This window comes from Diabrotica virgifera, chromosome 1, assembly GCF_917563875.1.
Source record: "Diabrotica virgifera virgifera chromosome 1, PGI_DIABVI_V3a".
NCBI lineage: Eukaryota > Metazoa > Arthropoda > Insecta > Coleoptera > Chrysomelidae > Diabrotica > Diabrotica virgifera.
In genome coordinates, this window is record NC_065443.1 from 246,321,213 (window position 1) to 246,338,916 (window position 17,704).

At 32.7% G+C, this 17,704-nt stretch overlaps 1 protein-coding gene across 1 annotated transcript in view; it reads left to right on the plus strand.

Moving 5' to 3' along the window:
• The window catches only part of LOC114346629 (3'-5' RNA helicase YTHDC2-like), a 77,051-nt gene that overhangs the window by 17,408 nt on the left and 41,939 nt on the right, over positions 1 to 17,704 (plus strand). Inside the window, exons 3-5 of the mRNA XM_050641976.1 lie at positions 691 to 808; positions 8,889 to 9,139; positions 16,557 to 16,683. Of these exons, the coding sequence (XP_050497933.1) occupies positions 691 to 808; positions 8,889 to 9,139; positions 16,557 to 16,683 (496 nt within the window). The remainder of the gene's footprint in view (positions 1 to 690; positions 809 to 8,888; positions 9,140 to 16,556; positions 16,684 to 17,704) is intronic.

A 17,704-nucleotide genomic window follows, 5' to 3' on the forward strand; every position in this document is an offset into this window, starting at 1 on the left:
GTTAAAGAATTTAAATATCTAGGAGCAACAATCACAAATGACAACAAATTAGAGCCAGAAGTTGAAACGAGAATAATGGCAGGAAACAGATCTTTCTTTGCAATGCAACATCTAATGAAGTCAAAACTTCTTTCACGAGGGGCAAAAATCCAGATATATAAGACCATAATACGGCCAGCAGTCGCGTATGGAAGATCCTTCGAATGATATATGGCCCTTGCAGAGACAGCGTGACAAACGAATGGAGGCGCAGATACAATAACGAGCTAGAGTCTCTATTCGGAAAATAAAATCTAGTCAGATATATAAAGGCTAATAGACTCAGATGGGCAGGGCATGTGATACGCAGTAACGACAATCGCCTTATAAACAATGTGTTCTGGGAAAGGCCAGATGGAAGAAAGTCTGTAGGTCGGCCTAGAAAAAGGTGGAAAGATGCAGTCAAAGAAGATCTAGAGAAAATGGGAGTGCGACAATGGGAATTGGTGACACAGGACCGACAAACATGGAAGGCAATAGTAAACGTGGCAAAGACTCACGAAGAGTTGTAGCGCCATTGATGATGACTATAAGGGATAATTTCTTAGAACTACATAAAATTACACTACATATTTGTAGCATTGCCTCGTCGATTGGTTGACGCTGATAGTGATATTTTAAACAATTTTTGATAATATAAAATGTTTCTAGATATTTACTGCAATGGTGCACCCATGAAGTAGATTTTATAAGAAAAAACAGACAAACATTGGTCGACGGGTACATGAGCTCTCACCTATTTTATATCGAGATTTTCAAAAAATGGCAGGTAAGTAAGATTCAGGATTAATGCTAAGACAATTAAATATGTATACACACATCGGAAAAGTCTAGGGATATTTTTAGAAAGAGTCGTAATTCCTTCTTTGACTGTTTTGGATAAATAATAATCGATTTTCAGTAATTAGTAGTATTTAATATGCAAGAAAATTTGTTGTAATTTAAAAAATAACGAGAATGTCTTTAAGTACAATTTAATATATATTTATTAAAAATAAAACTAGCTCAATCATTTGCATCGCAGTTTTTATATTCTTGACACCACTCTCTTAGTCTAAGAGCTCTCTTAGTCTAAGAGCTAGTGAACCCTTCGACTAACGGTCGTCCTGTAAGGCTAGAAATTTTTCTAGTGGTAATTCATAGTACACCAAGGCTAAAAACCATGACCTGGCAGGCATCAGCGGTGCACGTGTATCTACCAGGTGAATCGAAAAGTGCAAATTTAGGGGGTAAAATAAACTTTCTCCTGTAAGGTTTAAATTTAAGTATGTGTTTGAGTTAGTCATTTAGAAGAAATGTGTACAATGACAGGCGATTCCGAAGAGCATAAGACCTTGCCAGGCGAGGGGAAAGATTCGGGGTTTTTCCTAAAATTATTCTTTTTGCATCGAAAATTTTTTTTAGGTTTTTTGAATCATTGCAAACAGAAAAGGTCTTTAGTGATTTTTCTCTTAAGTTAATAGTTTTTGTTATATAAGCGATTGAAAATTTTGAAAATTGCGTAATCGGCCATTTTTAACCCTAAATCGGACATTTATCTAAAAATTTCAATGTTGCCAAGGTAGGTAGATATTCTTTAAACATTGATTGATGAAATCCCAAAGAGTTTTTTGCAATACAATATCGGAAACGCCTTTGTTTTTTAATTGCTAATCAAGCGGGCGCGACACTGTAGTATAAGTGAGGACGTTTGTGAATGGGCAAATTTCAAGAGAAATCCTCAGACAGGTCGATTTTTATTTTTAAATTAGGACTTTTTGGCATATATATAATACTAGTGACGTCATCCATCTGAGGGTGATGACGTAATCGATGATTTTTTTAAATGAGAGTAGGGGTTGTGTGATAGCTCATTTGAAAGGTTATTTAATTCTCTATTCACTAATATAAACATTAATATAATTATTTATACAGGATGTACAAAAAATTTTTTTTTTTAATTTACTTTGATTAAATTTGACAAATAAAAAAAAAATTTTTGTACACCCTGTATAAATAATTATGTTATTGTTTATATTACTGAATAGAGAATTAAATAACCTTTCAAATGAGCTATCACACAACCCCTACTCTTATCTAAAAAAATCATCGAATACGTCATCACGCCCAGATGGATGACGTCACTAGTATTATATATATGCCAAAAAGTCCTAATTCAAAAATAAAAATCGACCTGTCTGAGGATTTCTCTTGAAATTTGCCCATTCTCGAGATAATGAATTTATGCAAACTCAAACGTCCTCACACTACAGTGTCGCGCCCGCTTGATTAGCAATTAAAAAACAAAGGAGATTTCGATATTTTATTGCAAAAAACTCTTCAGGATTTAATCAATCAATGTTTAAAGAATATCTACGTACCTTGGCAACATTTAAATTTTTAGATAAATGTCCGATTTAGGGTTAAAAATGGCCGATTACGCAATTTTCAAAATTTTCAATCGCTTATATAACAAAAACTATTAACTTAAGAGAAAAATCGCTAAAGACGTTTTCTGTTTGTAATGATTCAAAAAACCTAAAAAAAATTTGTTCGATGCAAAAAGAATAATTTTAGGAAAAACCCCGAATCTTTCCCCTCGCCTGGCAAGGTCTTATGCTCTTCAGAATCGCCTGTCATTGTACACATTTCTTCTAAATGACTTACTCAAACACATACTTAAATTTAAACCTTACAGGAGAAAGTTTATTTTATCCCCTAAATTTGCACTTTTCGATTCACCTGGTAGATACACGTGCACCGCTGAGGCCTGCCAGGTCATGGTTTTTAGCCTTGGTGTGCTATGAATTATCACTAGAAAAATTTCTAGCCTTACAGGACGACCGTTAGTCGGAGGATTCACTAGCTCTTAGACTATCTGGAGATAGGTGGACATCTTAATGGCCTTCGACTGTGGAGATTGGTTTCGTGGAGACGATTTCTTGCAATATCACGGCCTATGGTTACCTGGTGTGCCCGCTGCAAGTCGCTAATCAATTCAGGTGCTGTAATTTTTGGTTGTCTTCAAGCCGTGACATCCTTCTTCTTCTTATGCCGTATTCTAATGAAGATTGGCGATCACTTTTTTAAACGCTTCTCTGTCTTTTGCAACGTGAAATATCTGTTCAACACTGAGGTTGGTCCAATCTCTGATATTCCTCAGCCAAGATTTCTTCTTTCTTCCCAAGCCTTTTTCCCCTCTACTCTTCCTTGCATGATGACGTGTAGCAGAGAGTATTTATCGTTACGAAGTATGTGACCCAGATACGATATTTTTCTTATTTTAATTGTGTTCATAAGCTTCCTGCCATGTCCAATTCTTCTTAACACTTCTTCGTTTGAGACTTTTGCAGTCCAAGGAATTTTCAGAATACGCCTATATAGCCACATTTCGAATGCCTCCAATTTTTTTACGGATTGTGCTTTTAGAGTTCAAGCTTCTACACCATATAGTAGTTTCGACCAAACATAACATTCGACGAACCTCAATCTAATGTCCATACTCAATTTCTTATTTGTAAACATTGACTTGAATTTTATAAATCCTTTTCGAGCTATTTCTATTCTGACCTTTATCTCCTCATCTTGATCTAATTGTGAGTTTATAATTGCTCCTAGGTATTTATACTTCTCGACCCTTTTTATCGGTTTACCCTCCAATGTCAGATGTATGTTGTCAACAGGGTTTTTTGAGATCACCATGAATTTGGTTTTATTTCTATTCATTGTTAGTCCCATCTTTTTGCTTTCTCTGTTAATGATATCTAGGAGAATTTGTAAATCGTCTATATTCTCTGCCATGATTGCGGTATCGTCTGCAAATCGTATGTTATTAATGATGCTTCCTCCAATCCTTACACCTTTAATTCTTTCCCATAGTGCCTCCTGAAATATTAGTTGGGAGTACACATTGAATAATTGTGGCGACAGCACGCATCCCTGTCTGACACCTCTTTGAATTTCCACTTGGTTTGTCTCACTATCTTCTACCCGTACGACCGCTGTTTGATTGTAGTATAGATTTTTGATTAAATTAATATACATGGGATCTAGCTGTATATGTTTCATTGCATGTAGGAGTTTACCATGTTGAACTCTGTCAAACGCCTTTTGGAAATCTATATAACATATGAATAGGTTTTTATTGTATTCCATGCATTTTTGTAATAGTACTGTCATTGCGCACAATGCCTCTCTTGTTCCCATTCCACCTCTAAATCCGAACTGTGTGTTGTCTAATTGTTCTTCACATTTTTTATATATACGCTGTTGAATAACTTTGAGTAGTATTTTTAAGGTGTGGCATAAGACTAATTAATCGGTATTCATCGCAAGATTTAGGATTATTTTTCTTGGGTAAGGATAGAATGATAGATTTCAACCATTCATCAGGGAGTTGGCCGTCGTGGTATATTTTGTTAAATAATTTAGTTAGACATTCTATATTTTCATCATTCAGGATTTTTAATATTTCTACAGGAATTTCATCGGTGACATCCATTGTCACAAAGACGCCGCCACAATTCACTTATAACATTTTGAGAGACTCTCATGCGCTCAGCTATATAGTTTGTCGCATGTCACCTTGAAGAAGGCATACAGCTCTCTTTATCTCAACCAAAGTAAAATGACGTTGCTCTATAATAAAAAACAATATTTTCAATTCACTAACTAAACAAGAACTTCATAGCATGAACAAAATCGAAAGTACCAGAATATTTACTGCAGTATACAAACCATATTGTTTCCTCTCCTGTTAAAAACGTTGTCAAATATTCATTATCACTTTTGCCGTTTTGTTTTACTCACAAATATCTACAGGATGAGCAACTGTACAAATTCAATTGAAATTAAAGGACCACATGAATTTATTTTTATTGTGTAATAAAATATCCGTAGACTTTTCCGATATGTGTATAATATTCTTATAGCTATAATAGAATTGTGTGGCATAGTTGAGGGGTATAGAATAAAAACTCGTTTTCTCCAAAATTTTCGTTTGTCACAAATCGCTAAAAACTTATAAAAAACAAGCCAATACAGTTATTAGCCCGATCAAAGAACAATCTGACCACAAAAAAATTAAGGAAGGATGAAAATTTGGGAATAGGTAGTTGAAATTGTCTATTATTATATAAGAAAAAGTTTACAATTCTACATCCCCTCCATTTTTCAAAAATGGAAGGTAATACCCCCTCTCGAAGGTGAAAAATATACATTCAAAATAAGTCCGGAATTGGATAAAATGACCAATTCTAAGCAACTTTTGTTCTATAGAGTTTTTTCTCTAAGTCAATACTTTTCGAGTTATTTGCAAGTGAATATGTTCATTTTTAACAGAAAAAGACATGTTTTTGGACGGTTTTTCGGAGATAACTCAAAAAGTAAGTATTTCAACGAAAAAATATTCTTGCAAAAATATAGCTTATAAAAAACTGAAAAAAATGGTGTATGCTTGAGGTCTGTAGACCCAGTAGAAGCTGAGTTGTAGCTAATGAAAAGTAGGTTCTTCTTCATCTAATTCCAAATCGAATATTTCAATGTGAAATAACCCAAAAACGGAGCAATTCATTTCAACTTTTTTAAAGTGTTTAAAAAATGGTTTATTTTTGTTTTTAAAAAAAACTTGTAACATTAAAAGTAAGTGAGTTACGCTCAAAATATTGTTGGTCCCTTTTATTTTTTGGTAAAAAAATCGCGCAAATCACTCCCTAATTAGCATCACAAATAGATTTTATCATTACTTCACAAGTTAGTTTGCGTTTGTATTATTTATATGATCTGTAAGTTTCATCGGTTCAAAGTGCTTATTTTTGAAAAAGCTGTAGTTAAAATGGCTTGAACGAGTAACTAATCACGAGTTTAGGCAAATTTTGAACAGCCATAGCATAACCAATTTTTGTCTAACAAGGAAACAAAAAAGAAAAAATATTCAGAAAAGCAAAACGTACATTTTATTACTCTTTAAATTGTTGGTATTACTAATAATTTTTAAGTTAATTCCATGAACAATTTCATTTTTTTTTCAAAATTAAAAAATTGTATTTTAAACCCAATTTTTTTCAAAAAACTTTGAACCAATGAAACTTATAGATAATAATAAATAATACATAAGTAAAGTAACTTGTGAAGCGGCAACGATTAATTTTATTTGGGAAGCTAATTAGGGGGTGATTTTCGCGATTTTTGTACCAAAAAATAAAAGGGACAAACAATATTTTGAGCGTAACTTACTTATTTTTAATGTTAGAAGTTTTTTTAAAAAACAAAAATAAACCTTTTTTTTAACACTTTAAAAAAGTTATAATGAATTTTCCACGAAAAGTGCTCTGTTTTTTGGTTATTTCACATTGAAATCTTCAATTTGGAATTTGACGAAGAAGAACCTACTTTTCATTAGCTACAACTCTGCTTCTACTGGGTCTGCAGACTTCACACGTACACCATTTTTTTTCAATTTTTTATAAGCTATATTTTCACTAAGAATATTTTTTCGCTAGAATACTTACTTTTTGAGTTATCTGCGAAAAACCGTCCAAAAACATGTTTTTTTTTGTTAAAAATGAACATATTCACTCGCAAATAACTCGAAAAGTATTGACTTAGTGAAAAAACTCTATAGAACAAAAGTTGCTTAGAATTAGTCATTTTATCCAATTCCGGGCCTATTTTGAACGTATATTTTTTCACTCCCGAGAAAATATTTTTCACCCCGTATTTCCCAATTTTTGTAAAATGGAGAGGATGTAGAATTGTAAACTTTTTCTTATATAATAATAGACAATACTACCTACCTATTTCCAAATTTTCGTCCTTCCTTTATTTTTTGGAGGTTTTCGTAAAATTTTGTGTTCCCTGATCGTGCTATATCACACGGATTTAAATTTCATATTATAGAATTTAACCATAGAAATTGATATTACCTAATAAGTGAAATCCAACTTTGGTCAGCAATTAAAGAATTGGCATTTTTGTTTGGAGAAAGCGAGTTTTGAAGCAAACTTTTGGAGAAAGCAAGTTTTGAAACAAACTCGTTAGGAGAAAGCAAGTTTTGAAACAATTCCTTTTTTGGAGATGGAATTTTACAACTTTTGTGTTTTGTCGATTTTAATAGAATAAAAGTAATTAGCTTGATAGTGCTAAACAGATCTTATCGGTTTCAATAACGGTATAGTTCTTGGAAGATCATGCCTAAAAACCGTAACATTCGCAACTTACAGGTTTTTTTTTCTTCTTAGTTTTTACCCATTCATTTTTCATCGATGTTCTTTTCCTTGCCTTTTTACCAGGTCCTCTAGGAGTCACTTGATCATCCATTATGAATAGAAAAAAAATATTACTGTAATACTACTTATTTTAAAAGAAAAAACTATGCAATATAGTTAGTATTAAAAATTAATATTTGTGTGGGTCCCCTCCACTCACTTTACACGCCTCCTATTGGTCGGTTGGAAAAAGACGGGTTTCACGCAGAACTGTCATAGGAGAAAGACGGGTTTGATTCAAAAGTCTACTTTTAACATTGAATTTGTATTGGATAAAGCTAATTTTTAATTAAACTAGGTCTGGATTCGTGTAGGATTCAACAAACAGATGCAGAAAATATAAAAAACTCAATTTCGGCCATGGATGGAGAAAGCGAGTTTTGATTCTATACCCTTCAATTAATATATGGGTCACTCCACGAATACACGACTCTCTTGGATTATCGCGACAACGAATATTTTAGTGTACAACATAGGAAGTACGAAAGTAAATGGCTCTAATAATTATTCCAATAAACAGCAATGTAATTTTCAATTTACTTTCATTCTTCTTATTTTACACAGCAAAATATTCGTTGTCGAGATAATCCAAGAGGGTCGTATATTCGTGGAATAGGGTATATCTGCTGTTTTGTAATCTTACAATGTTGGGCAACTATAATAAGGGTCGTTATCCATAATGATCATGATTTTATGACTCACGGCAGAGGTCTATTTTAAACTTCATGTTCGCTATATATTCGGGCACGTGTATCCTTAATTTAACAAGTTTTATCGGTATATATGTTCCTTCCCGCCTTGCTTTGTTTATTTATTGCCTCCAGAAACTGCCTCTTTTCTTAAAAAAGTTTAATTTTTTTCTATCAACAGATTTTTTCGATTTTTTTTCATAAAAAAGAGAAGCCCTTATACAGGGAGAGTCATGAGGAACTGTACATACTCCTACCTCGTATGGAGAGCCTATGGGGAATAACAAATGACTATTAAAAAGTATCTGTTCTCATTGTTGAATAATATACAGGGTGAGATGTGAATTTTAACTGAAATTTCTATTCGTCATTATTTCAATGTGCCTCATATTTTGGTCAAACGTTACACTACTACAACCTAATCAACTGATTTATTCAAACTGGTAAAAATTTAAGCTGTTTTAAAAAATTGGTACGTTTTGTTCATAGAAAAAATTTCACCCTGTAGACGGTTTTTGAAAACCCTAATAAGGATTTTACAAATTAGACAAATAGGCAAATAAATTGAAATATTATTTTTTTGTCACACAATTACTTAATTTTTAATTAAAAAAAATCATATTTGACTATGAATTAAAAGTTTGGCAAATTGAATCACAGATTTAGAAAACGACTTTTTTGCAAATATTTTTGGAACTATTTAATTTACAAAATCCACAAGGTGAAAAGGAATGTTTTGTAGTCGACTGTATACGATAAATCACAAAAAATTTATTAAAATCCTTATAAAATGTATATTTATATTAAAAAGACCCTTTCGGATTACAATACAGAACGTTTTCATAACTCACCTTGTATAAAATAACAATCTACTAATTTTCTTACCACACCCGTAATTATTTTCTTATCATTGTAGGAATCGATGGCAAATGGCTCTTTATTGAGATTTTGCCGAGAATACGACGTGAACCATGTAATGATGAACTCTGTACTGAGCACAAGAAAGAATCTGGTCGGTGAAATTCGTTCACTTGAGTTTTTCCCTCAGTCCAGCAATCTTCAAAGGTTTAACGAAAACTCTAATTGCTGGCCTTTGATCAAGGCCGCACTTTGTGCAGGCTTGTGTCCCAATTTCGCATATCCCTTCAAAGGAACATTTTGTACGGGGTGAGTACTATAATTTTTTATTAGTTTTCTGGCATAAAATGTATATTTTATTCGTGACGAACAATCAGTGTTACCTACCACTCTTCCAATAGTACTTTTCAACGCTTCTCATTTGTTTCCAGCTTCTGTCATATGTCGTATAATCCGTGTATAATATTAATATACGATATATGGCAGAAGCTCGAAACAAATGAGAAGCATTGAAAAGTCCTATATGTTTCAAATTGGGTTCCATGACATCTCCTAACGCGACAGTTCGTAACCCGACAAATGGTAACTGACAATTCGTAACGGCGTCAGTTCGTAACTATACATATTCGTTTTTGTTTTTTTATTTCCACGGGACAAGCCCAATACAGTTGCAATTTTTTACAAATTTTGGAACAATTTAGTATACTAAATATAAGTCATATATAACACATAAAATATAATAGTTAAAATAGTTAAAAGAAATAAATTACATACAGAACAAATTAGAAACAGACTGGTAAAGGTGGACATAACAAAACAATTAAGAGGCAATATTAATTTGTTGCAAGTCGCGTATAAATTGGAGAGGTGTGGAACTAAAATTAGGCCTCTCAGTATTTTGATTTGCTAGACGTAACATTCTAGTTATAGGTTCATTGAGGCCATAATTACATCGATGAAATGGTACATGAAAAGTGGTTTCAACTGCATTTCGAGTACTGTATGAAGGAACTTTAAAACCAACCTTAGACAATAAATAATTACTATTTGCTGTACCATTTAACAAACTATACAGAATTTTCAAATCATGGTGATAACGACGTTCTTCCAGGGTATTGATATTTATAAATGCTCTAATTTCTTCATAACTGTAAAACCTGTTACTCCCATTAATAGCTCTAATTTTAGATCCCAAAAACCTAAGGAATTTATTTTGAACTTTTTCTGCGTAAACATTATAGTACGGTGACCAAATACTACAACAGTATTCCAAGTGAGGTCTAACAACAGAACAGTATAACAATTTTAGGGTATTGGGACTTTTAAAATCATAGCAGTTTCGTTTCATGAAGCCAAGCATCTGTAATGCCTTTGAAATAATAGAATCGATATGATCTGCGAATTTTAGCGATTTGTCAAACATTATTCCAAGATCTCTTATTGTATTAACACAATCTAGTGGTGTGTTATCAAGTTTATATTCAAACGGAGTATACGTTCTACCTTGATAAAAACTAATTTTATGACACTTTTTGACATTTAGCTCCATTTCATTTTCTTTACACCAATCCTGTATTTTATTTAATTGAAATTGCAGATTTTCGGAATCGTCAGGACTAGATATTTTCGAAAAGATTTTTAAATCATTCGCAAACAAAAGCTTATCACAGTTTATATCTGCAATATCATTTATAAATATAATAAATAATAGCGGACCCAGATGTGAACCCTGAGGGACGCCAGAACTGACAACTACATCCTGAGATAGACAATCCTGGATCCTTACTGCTTGGCGCCTTCCTATTAGGTAGCTTTCCAGCCATTCAAGCAGTTTCCCATTTACTCCGGCAGCTTCTAATTTAGACAATAGGATGTCATGATTTACCCTGTCAAATGCCTTGGAGAAGTCTGTATAAATAGAATCAATTTGATACCCATGCACCCTCCAAAGCACTCGACAGCGCATCCAAATAGCAAAGAAGATTTAATTCCGATGATTTGTGTTTCTGAAAACCATATTGCTCATCTACTGGAAACAATATGAAACTCTGAACTTCTTGAACATCTGAGTTATGATTTGTTTCTGGAAAATTAAAGATCATGAGATTATTCGCTCGTTTTTTGTTTCTCCTGTATTTCTGTAATCACTTCTTCTGCACTAAGATTTGACCTCTCTTCTTTTAGATTTTGAATTTCCACTTTCATTTGTCCAACTTCTGCCTTAAGAGCTTCAATCTGCCTCACAAGATTTGGCACATTTTTAAACGCAAGCCTACAGTCAGTACAGAAAAAGTATAAAGATCTCTTCTGCAGGATCACTGCACGTAACTCACTGGCACTGAGACTGGTGCACTCTTCAGTATTATGTAATATTATGTGACAGCTGTCACACACTACAGATTTATCTCCCATAGGATTTTTACAATTTCCACAATTTCCATTCATTATAATACTTTGAACCAAATTCCTGGACTATAATGCTTATTGAAGGCCAACTTATATTTGGAAACAAGTTAAATTAGCCTCTACTAATTGATGTCAGCAAAAAAGAAGGAAGCAAAAACCAGCCCATTAACAACTTACTGTGGATTTATAACATAATTTGGTCAATTTATTGTACAACAAACACATATTCAACAAGACAAGGTAAATCACTGAATCACTTTGATTTTTCTGCAAATTTACATACAAAATAAAGTTTATTTACTTCACAAAAACCTCTTAAAATTCTGCAAAAACATGACATGACAAATTGTTCCACTTGTACTTGAGAATGTTGAAACTAAACTGCGCCAAATTCGTAACGCCAATATTTGATTTTTTTAGTAAATTTATTATTACTGAATTTATACAAAAATGCATTTTGCATATGTTCCTATACTAAAAGTAGTGGTGCTTTTTTTAAGACCACTTCTTTTTAAATATATTTCACACATATTTTGCATATATGTATTGTTAATATGGCAATTAAAGAATATTTTTAAATTTTTTATTTCGAATTATCACTAAAGTAGTAAAACTAAGTGTGAAAAATAATGAAACAAATAAAAACTGTTTAATAATAATGTATTTACTATAATAATTAATACAATTTACATTACTGTAATAGATTATATTTATTTTAAGACATCATTTTAAAAATTTATTTCTCCACGAAATATGAAATTGTATCAATGTCCCACGTTAAAAAAAATAAACAGAATAATTCAATTTTTGCCGTTTCGAATTGTACCGTTACGAATATGTCGTATAGTTACGAACTGTCGTGTTCAGGGGCGGATCCAAGGGGGATCCAATTCAATAATCCTAAAAAAAAAGAAAAACCGAGAGCCGTCAAACAAAAAAAAAATAGTCCCATCCAAAAAATAATTGAAAACCCACTTATCCTAGGGTGGTAAGACTAAGTGACCTTACATCAGAGAAAAGTAATTAAATCACCCTCAAGATCCATGACCCGGCCCCCAAAAGAATTTCTGGATCCGCCACTGATCGTGTTACGAGATGTCTTGTTACGTAGACATTGATATAAAAATTGAATTTTTTTGTATTGTTTTCTGGCCTTGCTTTAGAACCTTTAGCCACGTAATTACATATAAAATTAGTATTCCTTCATACAAAATTGTACAGTATACACTTATTAATAAAGAATAATAAAAAATAAGGCTTAGAGATAATATTGTCTACTTACTATGTTAATAAATACAAATGTGCTAATTCTGTTTTTATTATTTTTTTATTTTATTTTTTTACTTCGGTAGGAATTAAACCCGATTCAACACTCGGAGATTAGAACCACTTAGTAATATTTTTTTTTAATTATTATTTTTATTATTTTTTTTAATTCTTTTTTAAATTGAAATTTTTTATTATCTTATTAGAAAATTTAAATGTGAAGTTCTATTTTGAAGTCTATGAAATGTTTACATTAAAAATTTAAATGTCCTTATGATATGAAATGAAATTATAAATGCCCTTAACTTTGGTAGAAATGAAGCAACCTGCTGAAGTTGTCAGAAATATCAACAAAATTATATTTGAATTCGTATTAAACGTTGGGCCCACACTAAAAAAACATGTTTACCTAATTATCTCTCGCATAAGACTTCATTTATTTACAAATTGAAAAGTCTCAGGTGCAGAATTCACCATTATAATAAAATTAAAATCGTAAATAGTTATTTAAATCTGAAGTTTTTTTGTTGAAAGTTCTTTCTGGTACATCCTTAATCTGCGACTGTTACAATTTAAAAGACCGCAGACGACGAATATAGAAAACAAAAAGGACTCCACTCTATGCAATCACATTCCGTTTTCATTCGTCTAGGAACAGGGCAGAAAGAAACTTCCTAGTAGGGGAGAGTCGGCTAATGGTGTGCGTCGGGTAATTATGCGCATCAATGTTTCTAATCTCCTATTTAATAAAATTGCAAAAACTATATTGTCGGGGCATCTAGTAGCAACTGTCATATCTATCCGACACAAACGAACGTTGGGAGATACTTTACCGGTTGGCAGTTATCGTTTACATGTTTTGTTTGTCTGGAAAAATAAGCGATAACTTTTTTCTTGACAGAAATATAGTTTAAATAGTACTTATATTCTTTATTTATTTACCACGTTAAACACTGATACAGTTAGTTTGCTCGATTCTTTTTTGTTTTTATCAAATTTTGTGTTATGTGGTGAAGTGTAACGTCGTCTAACGGTGCGCATCGCGCACCATTAGCTGGCAAGGTATATAAAGGCATTTTTTACGTTTTGTGACTGCGTCATAAAACGTAAACAAGCGTTAAACAACCGTCGGCAAAGTAGAGAAAGGGGCAAAGAGAAAGCCACGAAATTGACAAATGGTACAAAAAGGAAAATTTTTGTACACAACAGCTTCGAAGTTATTTCAGAAAGTGAAATGTGCCATGATGATAAGTTGGACGATCTCGTGTCAGATCAAAATGACTTGTGTGTATTGTGCTGATGGTAGCAAAAAAGTCGAGGTGGTATGGTGCAAGTGTTCGATATACTGTCAATGGTTTCATGCCATGTGTATACGACAGGATAGTCCAGAAGGATATATTTGTTACTTCTGCAATTAGATTGTTTTTAAATATCTGTAACTTGGTTTCTTATCTTTTTTCGTATATTTGTTTGTTCCTTTAATATTTATGTTCAATAAGCTACATTTTCGAAGGTCATTTTTAAGTTCTATTATTGCGCACAGTTATGTGACATTTGCGCACCATTAGGCGAATAGGTCGGGCAATTGTGCGCCATACACTAATTGGAAATTTCGCCTCTCACTCTTCTACTGTCCAACCATTCATTAAATGCGGTCCATACCAGTATACCTAAGCTTGAAGTAGGACCTTCAAAAAATTTGGAAACTGAAATGTTTTCAAGTTTTTGAAATATCCTGAATTTGCCTTAGGTGCGCACCAATAGCCGACTCTCCCCTACTCAAATCTGAGTAATGATAGAAAAGTAAAAGATTTCTTTCTGTCCTTTTCCTATACGAATGAAAACGGAATGTTATTGCATATAGTGGAGTCCTTTTTGTTTTCTATATTCGTCGTCTGCGGTTTTATAAATTGTAAAAGTCGCAGATTAAGAATGTACCAGAAAGAACTTTCAACAAGAAAAGTTTCAGATTTAAATAACTATTTACCATTTTAATTTTATTATAATGGTGAATTCTGCATCTGAGACTTTTCAATTTGTTTAAGAGATGTCGCTGGATCGCGTCCCAATGGGAATTTCAATGATCTTAAATAGATGGTCGAGGTGTTTTTCGATTTAGAGGTGTGCAGTGCACGCTAGCGCTGTTGAGGAAGCCTGCAATGGTGAAAACAGCTGTCCAGCGATTGTGCATCCCTCTGAATCGAAAATAAGCAAAACCATCTTTTACTTTTCGTTTATTCAATTATTCATGTTGAGTCGGACAACTTTTCTAATACGGAATATTTTCGGAAAGGGCGGAGGGCGGAGAGAAAATGCATGACATCGTCAACTTTGGAGCGTCCGACAACTGGAGTACCCTTATAAATTTGTCTGGCAATTTTACCAGTAAATTGTAAGTATTTTTATCAAGCAATCCTTGCAAAATTCAGCTGTGAGGGTATAAATTTTATGACTCTTTATGGTGTGTGGTTATGACTCAAACACAGTAAAGTTATGGACTCGTAAAATGTATACCCTCACAGCTGGCTTTTCCAGGATTGTTTGATAATAGTATATATATTATTCAACGAGCATGTAATGATGGCTATTACTCACGATGATGAAGTTTGCGACACGAGCCGTAGGCGAGTGTCGTAATTCATCAGAGTGAGTAATAGCCATTACATGCGAGTAGAATACTATACTTTTTCTACGACCTTTTTTTTATTTTAATTAGTAAAAAATTTAATTATCAACTACTCGAGATTTAAATTATAATAATTTACAAAAATACCTAAATGATATTTATTACCTCTAGTACGTGGCTGAATAATTAGTTGCCAACTATCACCAAATTCTTATTTATTGTAAAAATAGAACTAGAAATAGTCAATATAAGTTCTATTCGTTTCCGAAAAATTATAAGTTTAAATTTGTACCTACTGTCAGTGAATCTAATAAATAGGAAATGGCTGTTGTCGGTTGACGTATTTCATATATATAGTTATAATTATAATGTATATTTACATTTAACTATATATAAATATCATCATATAACTATACTAATATGTTATAACATATTTAACACAATATAACTTGAAAAATAAACACAATATTAGTTATAAATTCTAATTAACATAAACAAAATGTGCTAATGTCACTGTCACTAAAATAAATGATAAACGTCAAAATTTTTAGTAAACAAGATATAAACATAAACAAATATACTGACATTGTTACAGTTAAAAATTCCTTTAAAAATTTTTCAAAGTTAATTATTGATATAAATTACAATAATTATTGTATTAAATAAACAAGTTAAAGTAATTTTATTTGCAGTTTACATACGATTAATATTAAAAGTGGCATGCGCCACTTGAATCTAACTTCAGCCCGTGAGTAATGACCCGTGCGTAGCTTCAGCCCGTGAGTAATGACCCGTGCGTAGCTTCAGCCCGTGAGTAATGAATTATTACTCACGGGTACAGTAATGTGTGCTATTATCTATGAAAAATTAGCGAATAATGAGCATGTTATTAAACGGTCGTAAAAAAAAATACTTATTTACTGGTAATATTGTCCGACAAATTGTTAAGGGTACCTACTCCAGTTGTCGGACGCTAGAAAGTTGACGATTTCATGCATTTTCTCTCCATTCCGATGTTCGGATTTTCTTTATTTAGTAGGATGAGGGCTGCTTCTTTGATTTTTCTCTTTTTCATATCCATTTTAATTTTTCCGATAAGCATTTTACGTACGATATTGTTGTTCTTTTCAAATCCCTCCTTGAGAGCATTTCTGGATCATATTTGGTGTTTTGTTGTTTCCTTTCTTCAATCTTGTTAAATTATTTGTTTATAAATGACAACAGATAATCATTTTTTGGTTAAAATCTTTGTTCGCATGTTTATTTACCTTTTACATATTGTTAGAATTAATGGGTTAGGCGGTAGATTTTAATGGCGGTAAAATCAAAATTTTGCTGTTACTTAAGCCCCTCACAAATTGCGAGGATTTTTGAACACAATTATTTTTCTGTAATATTGGTATTTATCTTATGTAATGTTTTTTGTAGCTTTAGGGATAACTTGAAGTTATTTGATGGTACATGTCCTGAACCACTAATGGTAGTTTATGATGATACTATCGAACAAGACAACGTGGGATACTTAAGAGGTGTCACTGTTATCACACCCATGACTGTAAGTAAAAGTAAAATTTAATAAATAATTTTTGTCTTGGTAAAAGGTATATTAGTTTTAAAAGCCCCTTCTTCTTCTTCAGGTGCCATCTCCGCTACGGAGGTTGGCAATCATCATAGCTATTTTAATTTTTGAGGCAGTAGCTCTAAATAGTTGTTTTGAGATGCATCCAAACCATTCTCTCGGGTTCTTCAGCCATGAAATTCGTCTTCTTCCGATGCTTCTTCTGCCATCTATCTTTCCTTGCATTATGAGGCGCAGGATGCCATACTTCTCGCCTCGCATCCCATGTCCGAGATACTATAGTTTATACTGTAGTAGGCCCCTAGTAAGGTGTAAAAAGCCTCTGTAGGGCTACAAACATAGAAACAAAACGTTTTCGCTCTGTAATAAGAGCATCATCAGTGTTACAAGAACATGGTGAGCCAACCAAAAAATACAAAGTTCAAAACCTTTCAAAAACAGACTAAAAGTCTCATATAAAGTTTCAGAGGTTTTTGGTTGGCTCACCATGTTCTTGTAACACTGATGATGCTCTTGTTATAGAGGGAAAACGTTTTGTTTCTATGTTTGTAGCCCTATAGGGGCTTTTTAAACTAATATACCTTTTACCAAAACAAAAATTTTTTATTAAATTTTACTTGTAATTAATTGTATACAGCCAGCTACAGGAAATTCTTCCTTGTGGATTTGTAAGTAAAAGTATTTTTGTTTAAAATATTGACCAAAATTAGGGCTACTATTTCTTACATACGATATTAGTTATATAACTTACATCCGTGATATTTTACAAAACGGTTGGGTTTTTAACACGATCGCTGCGTATATTTTTTAAGTACTTCTCCCAGAACCTGAAATATTTTTTGTAATGTAATTTAAGTGAGCAGATGTCGCTCACCTGCGACATCAGCACTGGAGAGGGAAACCGAATATCGCAGATGAGCGACATACGCATTGAACGTGTTAACTTTCACTGAAAAGAAGGAACATGGAGGAAGAACTTGAACATATACTATATGGT